Source organism: Bos taurus, chromosome 2 (genome assembly GCF_002263795.3).
Source record: "Bos taurus isolate L1 Dominette 01449 registration number 42190680 breed Hereford chromosome 2, ARS-UCD2.0, whole genome shotgun sequence".
NCBI lineage: Eukaryota > Metazoa > Chordata > Mammalia > Artiodactyla > Bovidae > Bos > Bos taurus.
In genome coordinates, this window is record NC_037329.1 from 115,317,290 (window position 1) to 115,343,055 (window position 25,766).

General features: G+C 40.9%; 2 protein-coding genes across 4 annotated transcripts in view; one reads left to right on the forward strand and one right to left on the reverse strand.

Moving 5' to 3' along the window:
• Positions 1-476, reverse strand: part of COL4A4 (collagen type IV alpha 4 chain) — a 158,200-nt gene extending 157,724 nt beyond the window's left edge. For 2 of the 3 annotated variants that reach the window (XM_059879104.1, XM_024981740.2), the window contains exon 1: positions 347-472. The gene's annotated coding sequence lies outside the window, so the exon portion shown is untranslated. Of the gene's footprint in view, positions 1-346 lie in introns of all 3 variants that reach the window. The other variant, NM_001435192.1, reaches the window with a different exon arrangement.
• Positions 477-723: 247 nt separating this feature from the next.
• The window catches only part of COL4A3 (collagen type IV alpha 3 chain), a 160,006-nt gene continuing 134,963 nt past the window's right edge, over positions 724-25,766 (forward strand). The window contains exon 1 of the mRNA NM_001166529.2: positions 724-810. Within this exon, the coding sequence (NP_001160001.2) occupies positions 724-810 (87 nt within the window). The remainder of the gene's footprint in view (positions 811-25,766) is intronic.

Below are 25,766 nucleotides of genomic sequence, written 5' to 3' on the forward strand. Positions count from 1 at the left end.
CCTTACCTCCTAGGGACACCCGCAGCCCCGAGGAGCTGCCGCGGCGCCCGCCCGCGCAGCGCGCACCTCCCGCCGCGCCCAATTCCACGCGCCACTCGGCTACTCGTTCACAGCGCTCTCACCGCCGCTGCGTCCGGCAGCTGCCCGATGGAGGCGTGTTGAGAAGGGGAAAGTGGCCAGACGGCACCGCCGGGAAGCCCGGAGCCAGCGGGGCCACCCGAGTGCCCACCCCGGCGCGCCTGCCGCTTAATCTGAGGCAGGGCCGCTGGCCACTCCCTCCACCCTGTTCGGCCACCTCCCCATCGCACACCCCCCAGTTCCCCACCTCCGACTCGCCACCTCTTACCCCGACTCGCACGCCTTTGCCGCGCCGCGACTCCTGAACCTTGGGCGCATCACCTCCTGCACCCCTTACCCTGGCCCCGCGGCCACCTGCCCCGCAGGCGCGCAGCCTTTTCTCGCCTCCCGCGCGCGCTGCCCGGGGCTGAGGGACGTCGCCTGGAGAGTTGGAGGGGAGGGCGGGGGGACGAGGGCGGGACCTGAGCCACTTCTTCCCTCCCTGGAAGCCTCGGTGGGGAGGCTGAGCCCTACAAAACCCGCCCCGGGCGGGCTGGCCAGGCGAGCTTCACTGCCGGGCTCCCAAAGCGCGCCGCGCCGGGGACGCGGGGGCCCGAGAGCCTGCGGGTCCCTGGACCACGCCGTGGCTCTGAGCGGTCGCCCACCATGCGCCCGAGGACCGCGCCGAGACCACCGGCGCTGCTGTTGACGCTCTTGCTGGTGCTCCTGGTGGCGGCGCCCACGGAGGGCAAGGTGAGTACCCGGGGGAGGGGCGGGGGGCGCCGCTTCCCCTGGCAGCCTGCCCCGTCCGCGGGGAGCGCTGGCCTTGAACCTCTGCTGGTAGGTGCGGTGACAGTGGGCTCCAGGCAGACCCCTGGTTGGAGCAAGCGAGGATGCCCCGGGACAGGTGGAATGCGCGGGGTTGGAGGAAGAGGCGAGGGGGGAGAGGCTTGTTTCTGGTTCCCTAGAGATCAGGGGTGGGAGCTAGCCCTCCAGAGGGAGGGAGAGAGGGAAGCAGGTAGATAGATGGATGAATAGACGGATAGAAATGCAGGCAGATAGAGAGAGAGAGATGTGGGCGGATAGATAATCGCCAGGGATGAACGCTTAAGAGCACCGGATGTAGAGACACGCGAGGTCACCCTGGTGAATCAGAGCAGGCAGCATGGCCAGCCCTGCCACTTGGTAGATGTCATCTCACACCGAACTCTTACCCCTCCTGTTCCTCCTTATCAATACTTGCCCTCCGGGGTTCCATCAGTTTTGTTGAGAAAAGCAAATGCATCACTGAAAAGTTAGTACAGAACTCATGTTAGGATAAATCAAGCAATCTGTCTCCGTCATTTCTGTTCGAAATGTGAGAGATCCTGGATTCATTTAAATCCCCCTGCATATTTCTTGTTATCTGAGAAGATACATTTTTTTGTCCTCAAAACTGTTAGGACTCCTGGAGTAGACTTACTCGATTTTTACTGGTGTAAGTGCAATTTAACTTTTCAGCTGCTTTCTGTGACTTCTATTTTTGTAAGTTTTAAGAACTTAATTTGGGATGACAGTGCAGTATAAATTTCGTTTCCCAGGATGATCAGATTTTTTTTTTTTTTTTACAAATATCATGATTAAGATTGTGATTGGAAATTAATCATCACATAAGTATGTGTTACATGAAAAGATTCTTCCAACCTACAGCCACAAGTAATCCAAGCATTTTCTTTTCAAATTAAACTTTATGACATTGCAGGTGAAGCTAAAACCCTCTTTATCATCTCCATACCTTCCCCCACCCCTGTCTAAAGAAGGGTATCCACTCTCACCACTTTGGGTTTCTTTTCAGATATTTTTCTGTGCATGCACATATGCATGTATAGACCCACAAACAATATGTCTTGTATGTATTTTTAACATAACTGGTACCATATACCTATGCTGTATATATACTTTTGCCTTCTACAGGTCTATCTACACCAGTATTTAAGACAGATCTACCTCTTTTTCTTTTTGCATTGTTGCAGTTTACCACAGTGTGAATATGCCAAGTTTAACTGAGCCATTTCCCTATCAATGAACATTTAGGCTCTTTAGTGTTTTATACTCTAAAGGATATTGTAATCCATGTAATCTCTTCATGAAGTTGGTTCTAATAAAAATGTGCTTTACCTAGACTAAGGATGACCAACCCAGGTAGCTCAGTACTTCTGAACATGATGGATAGAATTCAATCTAAGTCAGTATAGAATGCCTGCCAGCATTAATCCAGAAACAAATACAAGTGAAAAAAAAATAGCTGAAGTATCTGTATGTGTGTATGAGAAGGGCTGGGTTTGCACATTCTTCTAGAGTCCAAAGAAGAGGGGAGATTAGGGACAGGTGGAGAAAGAGGGGAAATATTACCGAGTAAAAACCAGCCTGAAAAAAGATGCTCTGTGATCCTACCGCCTCTACTTATACCAATTTTCAATTATACTGTCATATTCCTTTACTGTTTTTTACATAAGAAATTTTCTGTCTTACTTTTGGCCAAATCTTGGAGGCTAACTGCTGATGTTACAATGAATCCATTCGTATTATTTTTATCATGATTTGAAGTGAGCCTCTGTTAAAACTTTGCTGAGTTACACAGTGTCATTAGAAAGCATGAAATGTGCCCTCATCACATAGAAAAAAAGAAATCACAGCAAATTAACTGATAACTGGTTTGCACGGTGCCAGCATGGCTCCCTCCCAAGGGTAACTCTGATGTTGGGCGAAGCTCTTGACCTCTCTGAGCCTCACTCTTTTTCATCTATAACATGAGGGAGTTTAAACCCTTTGTGAGGTCAGCAGGTGAGGTTTAACTGAGTGAGGCTTTGCGGGGAGTGGGGGCACTCTTTAGGGCCAACTAACTCTTGGCATTCTAGAATTTAGAATTAGCAATACCAGAATCCACCTTTTTCAGAAAAGAAGCTGGGAATCTAGTTTCCGTTAGAAATCTCTTAAATTCTAAATATTAGCAAAGAAATTAAAACTTTACAGAAGAAACAAACTGTAAGTTAAGAGCCAGGTATAGTCACTGGGCCATCCTATTTATCATCTTTGTGCTACGTAGTTACGGACATATTTTGCTCAAAATTCCTGTGATTTCATGTTAGCATTTCTCAAAACAAAGAAATAGCACTGTTCACCCTCTATTCGGAATTCAGGCAGGGTGGAACTGTCCACCCACACAATTTGTTCTGAAGAACCCTGAGTAAAATCCTGCTGCTGCATTGCTGAAGGCATCCAGTTCCAGGCCTGACTATTCAGTACATGCCCAGTTTTTATAGCTGTTCCCAGGCCCAACTCGAAACTGGGAGGCACTCTGCCACTGCCACCAGCGGCTGGTCTGGGAGAAGCACAGAGAAAGCGCCTTCTCTGATTATCTGGGGAAGGTGAGAGTCATGGTTTGAGATATCGTACTTTATCCTTCCTCTCTTTGCCTTAAAATTCCAGACAGGGCAGGACTATGGCCAGCAAATATCAGGAGCCGAATAACAGCTGTGTTTAGGGAGGGTGCTTCTCAACTGATTTGGTTTTTAAATCTAAAAACAAAAATTAAGTTGAATTAAGAAACATTTCAAACAAACAAAAAGTCATGTAACAAACTCCAGTTTATCCATCTCTGAGATTAAGCAAGTATTAAGTTTAGACCTGTTTGTTCTCACATCTCTCCCTTCAGGAAAAGAATAAGTAAATACAAAAAGCCCTACATTCATTTTTTGCCTCCTCTTCCACGCATGGTTTTATATTTATGCACCATGGATGCGTGTGTGTGTGTCAGTCACCATAAAAAATAAATGCTATTGTTGTATGGTCCTTCAAGTGTAATAAATGATTTCACATGATACATACCTATTGGAGCTTGCTTGTGTCAGTCAGCAGGATGTTTCTGGATTTCATCCACATTGAAACATAGAGATGTGATTTGTTTACATACATATAAATGTAATAGCTGCCACATATGTAATAGCTGCCACATAGTATCCAGTTACATAAATAAAATACAATTTATTTTTCCATCTGCCCAAACAGTGAGTTTGTTTCTTTGCTCTCATCTTACAGAATTGAAATTTACAGCTTTTGTATATGTACCATTGTGACAACCAGATGGTGAATTGCTAGGAGGAATTCAAAGAGGGTTATCAGAGAAAACATATTTTAAATTGTGTTAGGGATTGTCAAATCGACTCCAACAACTTGCCAGAATATCTGTCTTCCTATATCCTCAGCAAAACTTGATGTACTGAGATGTTAATGGATGTGAAATCGGATGTTGTTTTGACTAGTGAGTTTAGGAACCTTAGCATTTTTTGATTGACAGTCTATAATTCTCTCTGAGTGAATTGCATAAATAGGTCTTTGCCTATTTATCTTTTGTGACCTTTGCCTTTTTGTTACTAATTAATTAGAAGTTGTTTATATTTGGATGCTGAATTAATTCTGCTATTTAAATGTGCAGAAAATACTTCATTCCAGGTTTTGGCTTACCTTTTCATTTAGTTATTGGTGCCTTAACGTATAATTTTTCTTTTCACTATAATCTCAAACTTATCCATGTTTTCCTTGATTTCATTGATTTTGTGTTTTGCATCTTGTTGAGATCTTTTCCTTCCCCGAGATTATAAAAATGTTCTCCTATGTTAAAAAAATTATAGTTTAATTCTTTTGCATTTAAGACTCAATCTTTGAATTGTTTTCTATTTCTGGGATTATAATCTTATCTTTCTCCATATAGAAAAAGAATTGTCCCAATATTATTTATTAAAAAGTTCATCCTTTTCCTCACTGTTTTGCTATGTTACATCTGCAAACATGTGAACCAAGCACTCATTAATATTTGATCTGCTTGAATTCTTACATGGGTCTGTTAATTCAGGGCTTTAATTTCTCACAATGTTTTAGAGTTTTCTGGGTTTTTCTAATTTCCAAGTATTTGACATTCTTAGTGTTATTATAAATCATATATTCTTTTAAAAATTTATAGTCTAATTAATATAAATTTATTTAAAAAGTAGTTGAATTTTTGTATTTGGACTTTGATCGAGCAACTTTGAATAGTCCAAATGCATTTAAGGCTAAAAAGCTTCCCCTAAACACTGTTTCAGCTGCATCATACAAGTTTTGATAAAAACTACTTTAATATCATTAAGTTCAAAATCTTTTCCAATTTTTTCTTTGTCTTATGGGTTATTTAAATGTTTATTTCTTAATTTTGAAACATAGGAAAATTTTCTAGTTTTTTATTGAATTGTGGTAGAGATGATATTCTGACTTCAATTTTTTCTGTATTTCTTGTCACTAGATCAAGATTTTTTATTGTGTTATTGAAATTGTGACATGTGTGCATACGTGGGATTTTTTTTGTATATCCTGTATTTAACCTGAGATTATCTATTTTCCATTATCTTGAACATTCTCAGATTTTTTAATGTTTTTAATTAATTTACTTTTTTTACTTTTTGTTTTGTTTTTGGGTACAGTCGATTAATATTGCTATAGTTTCAGGTGAACGGCAAAGGAACTCAGCCATACATACACATGTATCCATTCTCCCCCCAAGCTCCCCTCTTATCCAGGCTGCCATCTAACACTGAGCAGAGTTCCCTGTGCTGCACAGTAGGTGCTTGTTGGGTATCCATTTCAATATAGCAGTGTGTGCATGTCCATTCCAAACGCCCGAAATGTTCCTTCCCCTTGGCAACTGTAAGTTCATTCTCTGAGTCTGTGAATCTCTTCTGTTCTGTAAGTTCATTTGTATCATATCTTTTTGGATTCCACATATAAGGGATGCCATACGATATTTCTCCTCTGTCAGACGTTTATTTTTTATATTTCTCCTCCCCGCTCTCTACTCTTGGCATTTTCAGGAGCCAAGCTCAGCCTTCTCATTTTTCCTCCAGTTCTCCTGACTTCTTATGTTAGATATCTTTCCTGTGTGACTGAGCTTCTCCTGGCGCTTCCTCCCTGAGAGGCCAGTTTGGCCATGGGCTTCACACAGGCACGGCCTTATGTGCCTTGAGACTCCCCCATGGCTTCCTGTTGCACCCCAAAAGTGCAGGCCACTAACACCTGTAAGGCAAAGCTCTGACCAGTGGAAGGTGGGAACCATTGGATAAACTATTCTCTTTTCCCCACAGAAGAAGGGTCTTGAACTGCAGAGGTTCTCACAGACTCTCCAGGAGACCCCCTCATCAGTTGTACCAGACCAAATTGTAACATACTGAGCTTTTCTTTTTTTCTGGAAGAAAGATATTTATCATTTATAACAGATATTTATAATTTAAACCACATGATTGTATACACTACAAATGAAGGCTAGCTCAGGTCCTTTCCTAGTAACAAGCTTCCAGAAACCTCGACAATATCTTCATCTTCAGTATAAACCTGTGCAGGTAGAATATTGATCAGAAAACCCTAAGCTGGATGTCACTTCTGGGTTTAAATGAAACCTGGATAATTCTCATCAGATCAGTCGCTCACTTGTGTCCGACTCTTTGCGACCCCATGAATCACAGCACGCCAGGCCTCCCTATCCATCACCAACTCCCGGAGTTCACCCAGACTCACGTCCATCGAGTCAGTGATGCCATCCAGCCATCTCATCCTCTGTCGTCCCCTTCTCCTCTTGCCCCCAATCCCTCCCAGCATCAGAGTCTTTTCCAATGAGTCAACTCTTCGCATGAGGTGGCCAAAGTACTGGAGTTTCAGCTTTAGCATCATTCCTTCCAAAGAAATCCCAGGGCTGATCTCCTTCAGAATGGACTGGTTGGATCTCCTTGCAGTCGAAGGGACTCTCAAGAGTCTTCTCCAACACCACAGTTCAAAAGCATCAATTCTTCGGCGCTCAGCCTTCTTCACAGTCCAACTCTCACATCCATACAGGACCACAGGAAAAACCATAGCCTTGACTAGACGGACCTTTGTTGGCAAAGTAATGTCTCTGCTTTTGAATATGCTATCTAGGTTGGTCATAACTTTCCTTCCAAGGAGTAAGCGTCTTTTAATTTCATGGCTGCAGTCACCATCTGTAGTGATTTTGGAGCCCAGAAAAATAAAGTCTGACACTGTTTCCACTGTTTCCCCATCTATTTCCCATGAAGTGGTAGGATCGGATGCCATGATCTTCGTTTTCTGAATGTTGAGCTTTAAGCCAACTTTTTCACTCTCCACTTTCACTTTCATCAAGAGGCTTTTGAGTTCCTCTTCACTTTCTGCCATAAGGGTGGTATCATCTGCATATCTGAGGTTATTGATATTCTCCCAGCAATCTTGATAGGCCCCAGTAAAACTACTAGGAAAACCTAAGGCTTCTTTATAATAACTTTTACTCACTTTCAGTTTTCACTTTTGTGCATTGGAGAAGGAAATGGCAACCCACTCCAGTGTTCTTGCCTGGAGAATCCCAGGGACGGGGGAGCCTGGGAATCCCATCTATGGGATCGCAGAGTCGGACACGATTGAAGCGACTCAGCAGCAGCAGCAAAGGAGAGTAAACCCAAGAAATCACAGTAGCTGCCTTTCTTATGGGCTTCCCAAGCGGTGCTAGTGGTCAAGAACTGCTTGCCAATGAGGAGGCATAAGAGATGTGGGTTTGATTCTTGGGTTGGAAAGATCCCCTGGAGAAGAGAACGGCAACCCACTGCAGTATTCTTGCCTGGAGAATTCCATGGACAGAGGAGCCCGGTGGGTCATGACCCACCTCAGTTCAAGTCCCTATACACAGTGACTGTGACCTTGAAAAAGGTGTCCCTGTTGCATTTCCATATCCCTCATCACCGAAAGTTGTCAACAACTTAAATGCTCAAGACAGTCTCTCTGGTGTCCATCAAGGGCTCAGTAACTGTTCACTCTCATTATTACTGTCATCACAATCATTACTATTGCTAACATACTGGACTTCTGTTTCCCAACCTGCTGTATCTAATGACGTGCTCCCATCCATCTTTCAATGTTTAATTCTCTCTGCTACTGTTTGTAATGTCCAGGAGATTTTCAATCTACTGTAATTTTCCATAATGAAAAAGAACTCGGAACTATTCAACAAGGGTTATAACCCCAAACCTATTAATTCCCAGTTTTTTTAAAACTTTCTGCCTTAGTTTCCTCATCTTAAAATGAAAGTAAGAGATCTACCTCAGGATTGTATGAGGATTAAATGATTTAACACATACAACACACACTCTACCATGCCTGTCACATAGTAATCATCCAGTAAATGTGAAATGTGATTATTTTTATTCCCTAAATGTTACTTTAAATGACTATTCTTATTTCTAGATGTTCTTTTGGACTCTAAGTCTGTCTAGGGTTTTCTGATTTGTTGGGGTTATTTTTCAGTATTTTATGTAGGGATTTTTTCCTCCTTTTTATACCTTTAGTCATTTTGCACTTATTTGTATTATCTTTCTGATTCTTTTTGTATGATTTCAAGATTTGGTAGTGCATCTTATTTCTTCAGTCTGTTGACTGACTCTCACTCATGGGGAGACTCTAGAAATGAGAGATTTGGGGGAAATAAGCCTCCTCTGTCATCACAGCTTGCACCCTCAGCCACTCATCACTCCCACACTGGAGCTGTCCTGCCTTGGGAGAAAAAAAAGAGCAGAGTAGTTCTAAGGCTCCCAGGGGGATTTTCCCCACTTAGACAGACTAATGCAATAACAGTAATGGTTGGGGGGAGGGGGATGGGCACCCAAGCACGTTTCCATTCCTGTCCTCAAGGTCACCCTCCTCAAGACTCTCCTACTGCCCACTTCCTCCAAACATGCTATTCTTACATTTTTTAAAGTGTTTTTAAAATTTATTTATTTTTAATTACAGGATAATTGCTTTACAATGTGTTGGTTTCTGCCATACATCAACATGAATCGGTCATAGATATACATATATGTATCCCTCTTGAACCTCCCCAGAGAAGCCACTGGCATCCCACTCCAGTACTCTTGCCTGGAAAATCCCATGGACTGAGGAGCCTGGTGGGCTGCAGTCCATGGAGTCGATAAGAGTCGGACACGACTGAGCAACTTCACTTTCACTTTCCACTTTCATGCATTGGAGGAGGAAATGGCAACCCACTCCAGTATTCTTGCCTGGAGAATCCCAGGGATGGGGGAGCCTGGTGGGCTGCCATCTACGGGGTCGCACAGAGTCGGAAATGACTGAAGTGACTTAGCAGCAGCAGCAGCTTGAACCTCCCTCCCACTTAACCACCCCCATCCCACCCATCTTCGTTGTCCCAGAGCACCAGGATGAGCTCTGGCCTAGACTTACATTTGATGACCGGGGCAAGGTCAAGGCCACACAGCAAAGCCACCAGCTTCGTCTCTCTGAACAGACTAAGGGTCTTGCTCCTTGAGTGTTTCTGTGGGGTTACAGTCCTTGGTTGGTATCCAAACATGGTCTAGGGAAATAGTCTGAATTAAATGCAATTTGTCATTGTATTTCCCTTATCACTGTTACCGTGTTACCCAGAACACAGTAATAACTGCCCAGTGTTACCTGTACCTAAGGTTAACTTTGTTAAATACTGCAATTGATTAAGACCCCCAAACCTATATGTGTTTGCGCCTGACAGCGGGGCTGTCTGGTCTACACACATCCTCTGGTCCTTCAGCCTTGTGCAGTTAACCACACACATGTTTGACCTTCAGTCAAAAAGCAGCCATCCATCGCTTCTCAGCCTTTCGGCTAAGATCTAGTGTAAAAAGCAGCCATCCACCAGTCATAGATTTTTCAAGATCAGTAAAAAAAAACTTTGTTCTACAAAGTTTATATCCAGCCTCAGCCTAAACTTTGTAATCATAACAGATTTTCACCATAGGTCATTTATTTCACCTCTGTTTTCAGTTTAAGAAAATAAGGAAACCAAAATTATATCAACTTAACAGGATAGACAAATTCCATATTAGCTCTACTACCATGGCCTGGAGCTTAACCTCTCTGAGCTGTCTTCATCTCTAACAGTCTGATAAGAAAGCATCTTACTTCAAGTTCTACATCATTTCACAAGATCTAATCACTGGCTCTTGTCTTCTCTAAACACCCACCCATGCATGTTCTCATTTCTCCTGGGGTTCTTCCGGTAACCCTCAATTAAGACTTCTGGCTTCAAGTGTGTTTTCTTATCCAAAATTGAATTAAATTATATCAGCTTTATATATAATATAAGCTTTTTTCATTTTCATTGCTTTTGTAAGTTGGATAAATAAATGTCTATGTTCACGCCATCCTAGGAGTGGAGCCATAACTAGGAGTCATATATATAATTTAAAATTTTCCAGTAGCTACATTAAAAAAGAAACAGATGAAATTTATTTTGATCTATTTTATTTATTCTAATATATCCATAACAATATCATCACAACATGTAATCACTATTATAAACATTGAGAGATATGTATCTTCTTTTTGTATTAAGTTTTCAAAATCTGCTGTTTTGCACTTCTAGAACCTTCCAGTTCAACTAACTAATTTCAGGTGTCTATAGCCATGTGTGGCCATCATTCTAGATAGCAGAAATCTAGGTAAATTACATCCAGATATGAGAAGGGGTTATAGTCCATAAGCATTTATCTCTGGATAGAACACATTTGCTTTGATTATTTGCCGTAAGAAATAAACATGTGGCCAAATAATAAACATCAATTAAAGGCAGTAAATCAGCATGGGTTGTGTCTAAATACCCATGCAATTTTTTTCTCCAGAAAAGTAAGATAGTTGGCCTTGGCTACAATGTTTAAAACTATGCAGATTACCATTTGTACAAGTTTAATTATATTGCAATTACATTGCTCCATTATCAAAATATGAGTAAGTTATACACACAAAAATAATTGAAGACACATCACAGAAACAGCAAACACTTGGCAAAAGAAATGGAGAAAATTATGAATGTATTGAAAACCAACATGTTATAGCTTACCTTTCATCTTAAACTATAGACTGTGTGCTCAGTCCTGTCTGACTCTGCAACCTCAATAAAATGTAGCCCACCAGGTTCCTCTGTCCATGAGATTATCAAGGCAAGAATACTGGAGTGGTTTGCCATTTCCTCCTCCAGGAGATCCTTCTGACCCAGGGACTGAACCCATGTCTCCTGCATTTGCATTGGCAGGCGAGTTCTTTACCACTGAGCTACCTGGGAAGGCAAACTATAGACTAAATTATCACTAAAGTTCAGCCAGGTAACAAGGTTACTGTTAGCCTGAAAACCCAAAAAGGTCTCTAGTTTTCTTACCTGAAAATGATGCTACTATCATTAGTGCTCAATACAGTACTTGATACAAAGTAGTACCCAGCTTTTATATTCTAGCCACAGTTATTTTATTATCTTTAATAAAAGCAGGAAAGAGAACAGGACAGAGACATGGGCACAAGGCGAGGCGCTGGGGATAAACCAAACAGCCTGAATCCCTAACCATGATGGATTTGGGATTCTAGTGGAGCAGAAGAGAGAGACAGGAGCTCAGTAAACAAATGTGCAACTATGGACTTTGGTACCTGCTGGAAGAGAATGGGATGTGGTGATGGAGAAGAAGTTCTATCTTGGCCCACCTTTCTTAGAAAGCAGCATACAGGATAAGGCCTAAGAAACCAGCACGGAGATAGCCTTGGGAAGAACTGAGAAATATGGTCCAGGACTTCTAGACCGTGGAGGGAGGCAAGACACTTTCAATCTTTTGGCTCCTGAGTTGTCAAAGCATAAAACTAAGACCAACAGAACTTTTTTTTAAAAGGAAGGAGGGAAGAAAAGAGCTGAGTTTATTTACTCACCACCAAGGGAACACATGCCCCTGAAGGAATATGCTGAGTGTTTTGTTAGAGGTGGAAGGAAGGATGGGGAACAGGGAGGCAGGGGACCCCAGAGAAGGATGACTCATGGTGGTCCTGCTAATAAGGATGGAAAGCTGCTCACTAAACAGGGTAGGATAAGTCCACAGGCCTGTATGTAGCTGATTGTGGTATGATTTTAAGGTCTGCACTTAACAAATAAGTATTTTAACAAAAAAAGGTATGATGCTGTGTTTATGTTATTCACAAGATAGTTTTCACATTAGTAATGGATGAGTAACAAATTCACAGCACAGCTTGGTAATGGGCCCACATATAAAGTGGTGTGATGAAAACCTTCTTTTGCTAACTGTCTCTTCTCAGCCTCAAAGGAATGGGTCTGGGTTTGCCCCATGTGGCTATGAAGAGGTGAAGCTGAGCCAAAGAGATCTTGTCCCAGGTGATGTAGGCCCAGGCCAGGGAAGGCTCTAAACCGGGGAAGGATGAAATCCACTTAAGGACTGGAGACCTCCTCACTCCAAACCCAGTAGCACCAAGCTCTCTTGGGTGCAGGCCTGGGAGACAGAATGTCATGTCAGGCTCCACTCAGGCCTCCCCAGCTGGATTCTGCAGTTAATGTATTTAGAGGATTCCTGGGTATATTATTGCCCGAGAACTGCATTGGCTTGATAAGGACACTGGAGGGTCCTTCAAACAGTGATTGGCCCTTGAGTATTTCAGAAGGACAGTAACATGATCCCAATTTTAAAGATCCATGTGGCTGATCCCCAGGGAAGGTTGACTGCTCTCTCCCTGGGAACCCAGCCTATGTGAAGAAGTAACCACGCAGGAATCAAGTCTTGCTGGTGCTTTCTTTTTGGATTCTGATGTCTTGGAAATCAGAAAGAAAGGAAGGGAAGAGAACCAGTCTAGACCAGTAGAGCAGGTGTGCAGTCTGTCTTAATTGATTCAGTGAGGTTAATTTGATAATTATTTATGTACAAACAGAGGAAGGTTAAAAATCCAGTTCATGAAAAAAAAAATCTAGTCCATGGTGTACTGCTCTGTACACACAAGATCAGACTATCAAAAAATATTTCCTTTGAAGGAAGTCCATAAAAGATGGGCTATATGTACACGTATAGCTGATTCACTTTGCTGCATAGTAGATTCTAACACAGCATTGTAAAGGAACTATACTCCGATAAAAAAATTTTTAACAAGATATAACAAACTTTAAAAGAAAAATATCTCCATATATCTTGATAGGGTATCATATATGTATGTGTGTATACATGTAAATATACACACAAATATATTTAAAGAATATTTTATAGTCTCAGAATTTTGATGTTGATTGTTATAGAAAGATAATGGCCTCCAAAAGTATAATTTTCAGAACTATTTAAAAATGTAACCATATAAGAATCTTTTCTTTTTCTGACAGTAGTTTTTGGGTAAGTTAGGAATTTTCCATTTTTAATCTTTAAGACTGATGTTTGTTAATTAGATTGTCTCTCCGAATTGAATTCTTAGAGAAGTGACCCCAATGTTTAAAAATAAGTTCAAGTGTATTTAGAAACCTTGGGAGGTTTGTCATTATGTAGACAAAACAGTCAGGTCATTGGATTTATTTTCCCACCGAGATATTTTGTTGTTGTATGAACTTTTCAAACAAAGGTTCAACAAGTGGAAAGCTGAGAAATTTACAATATTATCCTTTTGAGTCAAATGACGAAGTATGTCTGAGCAGAAGCAACAAGGCTAATATTCATTTCATTGTTTAACCAGATGATAGGATAATTTTATGCTGTTTATTTATGTATGAAATTGGGAAGACTGAAGAGTTTACATGCTGGTTTTAAAAATAAAAGGTTGTATGTGTTGTACAAACTTTGTAAAATGTTTAAAAGTACAAAATGAATTATAAACATAAAAATTATCCATGATGATATTACCCATAGACAATTGCTGTTAACTTCTGGTCAGTTTCCTTCCCGACTTTTATTCTGCTTTTTTTTCCACCTAAGAATAGACTGAAAAAAATTTTCTGAGTCATTAATTTTTCCAAATATTATTTTTAAATATCTACAGAATGCTTCATTAGAGGTGGTACTATAACTTATTTAACTAATGCCCTTCTACTGAATATTTTGGTTATTTCCAACTGTTTAGAAATACTACTACAGTGGAACTCCTTGAAGATAAACATTCATTAAAATTACACTTTAAATGATTTTGTGTGTATATACTTTCTTATTAGATGTCTGACTTTGTGCTTTTCTGAGAGCTAGATGGCAAGGTGATATCATTCCTGATTTACAGGTGAGGATCTGATCCAAGAGTGTTCACGAAGTTAGTGGAGGTAGTGGATTTAGAACTGGGAGTTAGGGCTCTTCAATAGGGCTCTTTCCTACCAGAAACATCACAGATAATGGAAAGAGTATCAGATGCCACTTCATCCATTATTTAGATAACTAAGTACTGTTTGAGATAAAATTGATTTTTAAATGCTTCAGTTAGAACTGATTCAAATGTTTTCTTTTTAATAGCTGAGTAATACTCCATTGTGTATATGTACCGAGGTGGATGAAACTGGAGCCTATTATACAGAGTGAAGTAAGCCAGAAGGAAAAACACCAATACAGTATAATAACGCATATATATGGAATTTAGAAAGATGGTGACAATAACCCTGTGTACGAGACAGCAAAAGAGACACTGATGTATAGAACAGTCTTATGGACTCTATGGGAGAGGGAGAGGGTGGGAAGATTTGGGAGAATGGCATTGAAACATGTAAAATATCATGTATGAAACGAGATGCCAGTCCAGGTTCAATGCACGATACTGGATGCTTGGGGCTAGTGCACTGGGACGACCCAGAGGGATGGTATGGGGAGGGAGGAGAGAGGAGGGTTCAGGATGGGGAACACATGTATACCTGTAGGGGATTCATTTTGATATTTGGCAAAACTAATACAATTATGTAAAGTTTAAAAATAAAATAAAATTTAAATAAATAAATAAATGCTTCAGTTATCAAAAATGAATAATTCCCGACACTGCTATCTTTTTACAACCACAACACTAATGAAATACCTTTATTTACTTATTTGTCTTGCCAATCTAGAAAGAATTTAACTAATTTCCATGTCGCTTGAAGACAGACGTTATGTCTTACCTATCTTTGGATTCCAGCTCTTGACATCATATTTGGTGTTACTGATCCCCAATGAATGTTTGTAGAATTGAATGTATATTTTATTAAACACTAAAACAAAAAGGTCAGTGAAGAATTAACAGGCTGACTCATGCTGATGTATGGTGGAAACCAGCACAATATTGTAAAGCAATTATCCTCCAATTAAAAATAAATAAATTTAAAAAATAAAACAAGCCTGCCTATTTGAAAAAAAAGAATGAACATACCTTTTAATCCTTTGGCATAAGAATAAAAATAAAACACTATTTTTCAGATGAAATATTTTTAAAGATTATAATCCATTTATAGATATTATAACATATTAGCTGTATTCCCTTACAATATATCCTTGTGGCTTATTTATTTTATTTTATATATAGTAGTTTGTACCTCTCAATCTCCTCCCCCTAACATGCCCTTCTCTCCTGCCCTCTCCACACTGGTACCACTAGTTCATTCTCTATATCTGTGAATCTGTTTATTTTTAATTATATTCACTCTTTGTTTTATTTTTTAGATTCCAGACATAAGTCATAGCATACAGTATTTTATCTTTCTCTGTCTGACTTATTTCACGAAGCATAATACCCTCCAGGCCCATCCATATTGTTGCTGCAAATGGCAAAATTTCATTCTTTTTTATGACTGAGTAGTATTCCATGGGGGCTTCCCCGGTGGCTCAGGGGTAAAAAATCTATCTGCAATGCAGATTTGATCCATGGATGGGGATGATCCCCTGGAAGAGGGCATGGTAACCCACCAGGTTGCAAAGAGTCAGACATAACTGAAGTGACTTAGTGCACACACACACACACACACACATGCATGCACTATTCCATTATGTGTATATATCACATCTTCTTCATTCATCCCTTGATGGACATTTAGATTTTTTCCATATCTTGGTTGCTGTAAATAATGCTGCTGTGAACATTGGGATGCATATATCTTTTCAAATTAATGTTTTTATTTTCTTCAGCTATATACCCAGGAGTGAAATTACTGAGTCTTAGGGTGGATCTACCAGGCTTCTCAGGTGACACTAGTAGTAAATAACGTGCCTGCCAATGCAGGAGACGTAAGAGACTCGGGTTCGATCCCTGGGCTGGGAAGACCCCCTGGAGGTTGGCTGCCCACTCTAGTATTCTTGCCCGGTGAATCCCATGGACAGAGGAGCCTGGCAGGCTACAGTCCATAGGGTTTCAGAGTCAGACACAACTGAAGCGCCTTAGCATGGATGTACACATGGTAGTTCTATCAATATTTTTTAGTTTTTTGAGGAGCCGCCATACTATTTTCCATAGTGGCTACTCCAATTTACATCCCACCAACAGTGTACAAGAGTTCCCTTTTCTCTACATCCCTACCAACATTTGCTATTTGTGGTTCAAATGAAATATTGAATGCTTCATTCATCAATTCAGCTAATCAGAATTAGATAATGCAAAGATGCAACCAGCATGGCCCGTCCTCCATTTCTGGAATATGCCACCAACTGCAGGGTTTTGATAAGTATGCAGACAATAGCAACCAAATTATACATACTGTCACCGGGCAAATATGCAAAAGTGAAATCAGAGCGGAACTGAGAAAGAAGAGAGAGTCGTAAATGTACGGAACATTGAACATGTAGGCTGTGTATTAACCAAATATGTGATGGCAGTGGAGCCAGAAAGTAGTAAGATTTCAGTGACTTAAAAACATAGCTTATCCTCAAAGTAGAGTACCAAAAAAAGAGGTGGAATGAGTGTAGTTATATAACCACGTGGAGTTACCAGGTGGTATTTTCACCTTCTTCAGCCTCTGCCTCAGCTGGAGCTTTTCAGCGTTTGGCAGCAATGTCCTCAAGGTTTATACACATGGACTGTATTCTCCTTCATTTGCTCTCTTAGGCAAAAGCAGATTCCACAGTCCCTTCCAAAAAGTGATAAAAACTTAAGAACAATACTGTATCTGAAGTCTCATGAGATAGGATTCCTGCTGATTGGAGGCCAGACCATGTGCCCCTGAAGATGCCAGCACTCTGATTGCTGTAGATAAGGCTGGAAAAAGCCAAGGGGTTGATTTATCCAGTACCGCATGGGCCTGGGGCTATGCCCACAGCACTAGTCAGAGTGTCTGCTCACTGAGACCTGCTCAGACCTCTTGGAGATGAAGCATTCAGAGTGCATGTGACCAGAACAAGCAGCATCTCCAGACCCTAGGAGGGCAGTCTTGCAGGCAAGGACATCTGAGGCTCCCTGCCAGCTGAGAGAGGCCACGCTGAGCCGCAGTCAGAGCCCTGCACTCTGCCAGCACTGTTGTGACAGTCTGGGGCAAGTCACTTGGATTCTAAAATTCTTCATTTCCTCAATCATAAAAATGTGGTCATAAAACCTCTCTCTCATATTTCCAGAAATAATACAGTTGAACACATTTTGCACACAGTTATCTTGCTACAAATGCCAAATAGTATTGAGACAGGAATGAGTTTCAATATCAAGAAAGCTGTAGTCCAAATACATTTCTTATACTCGTTTAATTCTCGTATTATTTTGTGACCTAGTATCTACTTCCTGGAATGTATTAAGGAGTGCCCTGTTTTCAAAACTATTATTCAGTGCATTCTTTGCTGCTGGTATTTTCTAATAACATAGTTTGGATACCTCAGCAGAAATGGCATCCTCCCGTAGCACTGTCCCCGTCAAAAAATGAACAGTTTATTGACTTTATACTATCCCATGCAAATACTGATGCTAGAACTCAGCCAGTGATTTCATGGCTTTGATGGTGACTTTCCAAACACCGCAACTAAAGTACCTGTTAAGTCTAGAGATAGTCCTGGATAACATTTAATACTAATAATCTGTTCTTTCTAATCTTTAAGATATAGGCTCTTTGGCCTGTATTGAAAAGACAAGCCATGTAGCCAGCTTTGGCACACTCCTTCCCTCAAATTCTGTTAATATGTAATCCGCTACAACTGCGTAGAAAGTGTAAATTCATTTTGTGCCCATTCACAGATCATCTGAGGTGCAATGCATTGAGCTAAGGAAACTCTTGGAGTGCCTTCCAACAGAGGATTGATCCTTGAGGAGTTTCATGCTGAAGTTGCTAGAACTCATTATCAGACCTGGCAAAATATTTTTTCTGTGTTGATTCTTTTCCCCTAACAATAAAAGTAATATATGCCCATTTGTGAACATTTGAGATATATAAATATAAAGATAAAGCAAAAAAAAAAAGTACTCCTAGTATAAGAACTTAGGGGCAGCCAGAGTTAATAATTTGGTATATTTATATAAAAATAAGGCCATACATCCTATGCATTTTGTATCCCACTTTTTTGATGTTGCATCACATTGTTAATATTTTCTCAGATCATTAACCATCTTTAAAAGTGAATGCATACATTTCATGGTGTTTGTTGTCATTTTTGTTCAGTCGCTAAGTTGTGTCCAACTCTTTGTGACTCCATAGACTGCACCATGCCAGGCTCCCCTGTCATCGTGTTTATATACCATAATTTAACCTAAATTTTTGATATTATAAACAAAACTATGAAGAATTCTTGCCTGCTTATAATTTTTTATAATAAGCTCACAAAATTATTTCGATCAATTGGCATGCTTTTTTCTTTCTTTCTACCACAAGTTCTACTCATCCAGTAATAGACATAATTTAAGTACTAAGCAAGAAGAAAACACAATTATGCCAAATCTTATTATGTAAATATAACTAGAGCTAGCATTTTGATATAAATTCTATTTTATTTTTTAACTTAAACCAAAATATGACTTGGTATATGATATGAGCAGAAGATATAAATTTTTAAAATTTCTCCAAAGTAGCAAATTTTCCCATCATATCTGCAGTGATCTACCCATCCCCCATCAATTTCTAGTGATCTCAGTTCTGCCCCTAAAGTGGATATGTTGAATACAGTCAAGATTTTCTTAGAACTCAGGTCTGAGGATGCTGCTGCTAAGTCACCTCAGTCATGTCCGACTCTGTGCAACCCCATAGACGGCAGCCCACCAGGTTCCCCCATCCCTGGGAGTCTCCAGGCAAGAACACTGGAGTGGGTTGCCATTTCCTTCTCCAATGCATGAAAGTGAAAAATGAAAGTGAAGTCGCTCAGTCGTGTCTGACTCTTAGCGACCCCATGGACTACAGCCCACCAGGCTCCTCCATCCATGGGATTTTCCAGGCAAGAGTACTGGAGTGGGGTGCCATTGCCTTCTCCGGGTCTGCGGATGAGATACACAACAAATTAAATATGGTGTTTAGCAGTTATTCCCCTTGTTAAAGGCCTGGAGTTAGCCTAGTGTTAGATAGACTTAAAAATTCTCTCCTCAGCCACTCCACCATTTCTTAGAGCCCTGCACCCTTGTCTTCAGCTGTAAATCTAGAATGAGGTTGACTCAAAGATCTGCATTATCCCTTACCATAGAACATCCCATTGGTTTTAGATCATTCCAAGCATTTGGACAGAAGGTGCTGTTTCCCAATGTGCCTTGATTTCAATCAGTGAATTTTTTTCCCTCTCAATTGCACTCTACCTACCCTATCTCCTCATGCTTCTCTCATGCATTTGTATGAGCTCCCAGCAGGTGACATTTGAGCTTACAATCTACTGCATTTTTTAAAATTATTTTTATTTTAGGTTTCCTTGAAGGCCAATCTGGCTAAAACCATGCATCTAAATTAGAACTAAATTGATTTCCTTATGTCAAATTGAGCAGTAACTTGATAAGCATTCTAGTGCATTATAAACACAAGAGTAAATTATATAGTGACTGTATTATAATCTCATATGCAAATAATAATGTACATAAAAACAGGATTGATATAATGAAAAGGCCCAAAAAACTCACAATTTTGTAAAGGAGGAAAATGCTGGAAATTCTGACCTGCACCTACTGAAACACAGGATCAGACAGACCCCTCTTGAATCATCACACAAAGGATTCAAGAACTTTTCTTTAAACAAGTTAACACAAATGCCTTGGAAAGGAACAGAGATCATTCTGTTATTTTTGAGATTGCACCCAAGTACTTTGTTTTGGGCTCTTTTATTGACTATGAGGGCTACTCCATTTCTTCTAAGGGATTCCTGCCTACAGTAGTAGATATAATGGTCATCTGAATTAAATTCACCCATTCCAGTCCAATTTAGGTCACTGATTCCTAAAATGTCGATGTTCACTCTTGCCATCTCTTATTTGACCACGTCTAATTTCAGCCTTGGGATTTCTTTGGAAGGAATGATGCTAAAACTGAAACTCCAGTACTTTGGCCACCTCATGCGAAGAGTTGCCTCATTGGAAAAGACTCTGATGCTGGGAGGGATTGGGGCAGGAGGAGAAGGGGATGACAGAGGATGAGATGGCTGGATGACATCGCTGACTTGATGGACGTGAGTCTCAGTGAACTCCAGGAGTTGGTGATGGACAGGGAGGCCTGGCGTGCTGTGATTCATGGGGTCGCAAAGAGTTGGACACGACTGAGCGACTGAACTGACCTGAATTTACCCTGATTCATGGACCTAATATCCCAGGTCCCTATGCAATATTGCTCTTTACAATATTGCCAAACATTCATTGGATCAAATTGCCAACATCTGTTGGATCATTGAAAAAGCAAGAGAGTTCCAGAGAAACATCTACTTCTGCTTTATTGACTATACCAAAGCCTTTGACTGTGTGGATCAAAACAAACTGTGGAAAATTCTTCAAGAGATGGGAATACAAGACCACCTTACCCACCTCCTGAGAAATCTGTATGCAGGTCAAGAAACAACAGTTAGAACCGAACATGGAACAACAGACTGGTTCCAAATTGGGAAAGGAGTACGTCAAGACTGTGTCACCCTGCTTATTAACTTATATGCAGAGTACATCATGCGAAATGCTGGGCTCGATGAAGCACAAGCTGGAATCAAGATTGCCAGGAGAAATATCAATAACCTCAGATATGCAGATGACACCACCCTTATGGCAGAAAGTGAAAAGGAACTAAAGGGCCTTTTAATGAAAATAAAAGAGGAGAGTGAAAAACTGGCTTAAAACTCAACGTTCAGAAAACTAAGATCATGGCTTCCAGTGCCATCACTCCATGGCAAATAGATGGAGAAACAATGGAAACAGTGACAGATTTTATTTTCTTGGTCTCCAAAATCACTGCAGATGCTGACTGCAGCCATGAAATTAAAAGACGCTTGCTCCTTGGAAGAAAAGTTTTGACCAACCTAGACAACATATTAAAAAGCAGAGACATTACTTTGCTGACAAAGGTCCATCTAGTCAAAGCTGTGGTTTTTCCAGTAGTCATTTATGGATGTGAGAGTTGGACCATAAAGAAAGCTGAGCACTGAAGAATTGATGCTTTTGACCTGTGGTGTTGGAGAAGACTCTTGAGAGTCCCTTGGACTGCAAGGAGATCCAACCACTCAATCCTAAAGGAAATTAGTCCTGAATATTCATTGGAAGGACTGATGCTGAAGCTGAAACTCCAATCCTTTGGCCACCTGATGCAAAGAACTGACTCATCTGAAAAGACCCTGATGCTGGGAAAGATTGAAGACAGGAGGAGAAGGGGATGACAGCGGATGAGATGTTTGATGGCATCACCGACTCTATGGACATGAGTTTGAGCAAACTCCAAGACTTGGTGATGGACAGGGAAGCCTGGCGTGCTGCAGTCCATGGGGTCGCAAAGAGTCAGACACGACTGAGCGACTGAACTGAATTGAACATGAATGCAATGTGTTTAGCATTTTTTGATGTAAGATCAGGAGACTAAAGGAGATCAATCCTGGGTGTGCATTGGAAGGACTGATGCTGAAGCTGAAACTCCAATACTTTGGCCACCTGATGCAAAGAGCTGACTCACTGGAAAAGACCCTGATGCTGGGAAAGATTGAGGGCAGGAGGAGAAGGGGACAACAGAGGATGAGATGGTTGGATGGCATCACTGACTCAATGGACATGGGTTTGGGTGAACTCCGGGAGTTGGTGTTGGACAGGGAGACCTGGCGTGCTGTGGTTCATGGGGTTGCAAAGAGTTGGACAAGACTGAGCGACTGAACTGAACTGACTGACAGGAGACTAATACCAATTACTCTCAGCATCCACCCACTAACATACTGTAAATTATTTACTTGGGAGTCTATTTCAGTGAATTTTACCTTCAGGAGATAGCAGTAAGGAAAGCTTTGCTAAAGCCAGACTTGTTTTTGCATGTGAAAATGTTGTGCTTTTTCATTTGAATAAATCACTGAATTGGTCTAAATAGAGTGGGTTCTTTGTTGTTGTTATTATAAGCTTTTCTGGTCTAGAATTTTCCTGTTTACTCACTGTGAAGAAGGACAGTGCTTTTCGCTTCTAAAATTGGAGTGGTAGTTTTAACTATAAGCAAATCGAAAATGATCATGTTCATCAAAACCACCACAGTGAACCATGACCCGGGAGATGGTTTCCAACAGTCCATCTCTGGGCCTTGAAGAGAAATACAAGTGTGCATAGCCATGCATGAGTATAATAATACACACCTATAGATTTCTGTATATGATGATGGTTAAATGTTACAGTGTCTATAAATGTTTAGCATAATGTCTGGCATGTTCAACTCACTCCAGTATTCTTGCTTGGGAAATCCCATGGACAGAGGAACCTGGTGGGCTATAGTCCATGGGGTCACAGAGTTGGACACAACTTACCAACTAAACCACCAAACCACCACTGGCATATTGGGAGCTCAGTACTTGTTCATGGCAGTGGGTGGTGGTATTTGGCAGTTTTTGACCAAATCAGATCTGGTTTTTCTTACTAGACCCCAGCAGTCATCTTCTTGCATATGGAGAGATCTGTTGAGCTGTTCATTTTTAAAAATGAGATCCTGGTTATATGGCAAGTTATTTATTTTAATTTCAATTTACCAAGAGGGATACACATGAATTAAATTAGAATTGTTCCTAATAACATTGTATTCAAGGATGTTGAATTTATGAAAGATTTGACTTTCCAACATGTGAAGTGATTTCCAAGTAGATACATTCTTAAAGCTTGTACTATTGTGCTCAGTCACTTTAGTCATATCCAACTCTTTACAGCCCCATGGACTGTGGTCCACCAGAATCCTCTGTCTATGGAATTCTCCAGGCAATAATACTGGAGAGCATTGCCACTTCTTACTCTACGGGATTGTCCCAACTCAGGAATCGAACCCCTGTCCCTTATGTCTCCTGCATTGGCAGGCAGATTCTTTATCAGTGGGCCATATGCATTTTTAAAGGGAGGAGAGTGGTTCTGCTCACTTTCCTTTTTGTCATTTAAAAAAAAAATTGAAATTATATAGATACACATCTTGAATTGTTCTCCTTAATATAAAGCTTTGGGGGCAGATGAGCCTGTGATAATGGTGAGCAGCATAAGGACAGGGTGAATCTGAGGAATTTCTCAGAAATCAGAACCCAGAAACATCTGAATATTCCTATCAGAGACCAGAGGAAAATAGTGCGTGGGAATAAGAGAAACATAAATCAGAGGGCTCTTTAACTGTATTTGACTTCAGATCTACCTGGTCAACCCAAGGAGAAGATGGGCTCAAACTTGGTGGTTATCGAACTTGGCCAGAAGGACCCAAACTGAGAGGAGACAGTATGTCCAAGGCCAACAAACAGACAGAGGGAAACCAGTCAACACCCCAAAACCGAGAGTAGTGGACACCTGCTCTTTTCACCTGCCCAGACCCCTTCCTTCCTTCTAGAGATAGCACGTTGATTTTACCTCGTTGCTTGTCAGCCCTCCAGCCAAGGCTTGGCACATGACCTCAGCTGAGCCAGTGAAGTGCCCTCTCCCAGGAATTTGAATCTTCAACTGAAAGTGCAAGGAGCTGATTCATCCTGACAGCAGTGCCCCGAAAAACTCTCCGTTCGTTTTTGTACCTTGATCCTCACCACAGCCCTCAGGCTGGTCTTTTCTGAGGCCTGTTTATTTAACTTTTCTTCAACTTCTGTGTGCTGCTCCATGTCATTCCAGCAAATTCCTCTTTTATCATTGAGTTAGCCTACATAATTTCTGTTGCTTGCCACCAAAGAACCCTGGCAGGGATTCAGGAATCCAGACAGCAGTCTGGCCAGCAGAAATGGTGGGTCAGCAACCTTCCACCCCAGTCAAGGAGTCTCTTATATTAACATATGAGGAGAGAGTTTCCCTTAGAAGCAACATTCAGGTCGACAAGTGCGCATGGATGAACTTTTGCTAGGAAACTCATCTGGCAGTCATCCAGGATGGACTGGGGAATGTGAGAACTGAGTTACTGATTAATCATTGCTTATCACCGAATTATGAGGCTCTTTCTGTTTTGTATGCAACTGAGAGCTGGCCCCAGTCAAATCAAAATTGACTCAATCAATTGATGAAAGAAATAGTAGCCATTGAAATATTAGATTTCCCTAGAGATTCAGTCGGTAGAGTCCACCTGCAATGCAGGAGAACCAGGTTTGAGCCCTGGATCGGGAAGATCCCTTGGAGGAGAAAATGGCAACCTACTCCAGTATTCTTGCCTGGAAAATCCCGTGCACAGAGGAGCCTGGGGGACCTCAAGGCCATCAAGTCATGAGCTGGCAACTAAACCACCTCTGAAATATTGTCTCTTCCCAAAAGATGTCACTTGGAACAACTACTTAGCACATTGATGAAGGTAACTTTGTTTGCCAGCTTGATTTCAGCCCTCAAAAAGTTCTGGCCTCTGCTTTTTGTACAAGAAAGACCTGGTCAAAATTTTTGCTGCACTGCTATATTTTGGTATTCATGTCTATTTTCATTAATTATATCCTTTTACTTTGCAAGCCCTGCCTTTTCTTCTCCACCAACAATAATTTTTAACTGCTTTAAATAACTTAATTTGAACATGCTCAAAGTTCATACCCAGAACCAAATAAACTGAATAGAGCATTTTAACGATATAAAAAGTCTGATATTTTCTTTTTCTCATTATGCACATTTTGGAAAACTTCTGTCTAAACTTGTGTACACATTCTTGACCCTTACTTTTCATAGCTGACTTGTTTGACTCTTGACATTAGGCTTTTTTTTTTTTTTAAAGAAGTGGATTCAGTCAACCAAATTGTAAAAAATAAAAAGCTCTGGCCAAGGACAAGGTTTAGTTGATGATTGATGAAGTGAATGGGTGGCTTGAGGTGATTCGCCTCAGAGTTACTGCAGATAGTTAGTACAGGGGATTGCTAGTCAGAACACCAAGAAAAGGTAAGATTTCCAGGTAGACTGGCTAACTTCTAGCTGTCTGAGAAAAAAAGCAACCTGGCAAGCTGTTCTTTTTAAAAAATTAATTTTTATTGGAGTATAGTTGCTAGTGGTTCAGATGGTAAAGAATCTGCCTCCATTGCAGGAGACTCAGATTCAATCCCTGGGTCAGGAAGATCTCCTAGAGAAGGGAGTGGCTACCCACTCCAGTATTCTTGCCGGGAGAATTCCATGGACAGAGGAGCCTGGTTGGCTAGAGTCCATGGGGTCACAGAAAAGTTTGACAAGACTAAGCGACTAACACACACACACAGTTGCTTTACAATGTTGTGTTAGTTTCTACCATATAGTAAAATGAATTAGCCATATGTATATATATATATATCCTCTTTTGTTCCCATTCAGGTCACCACAGTGCATTAGGTAGAGTTCCCTATACTATACAGTATGTTCTCAATAGTTATACATGGTAT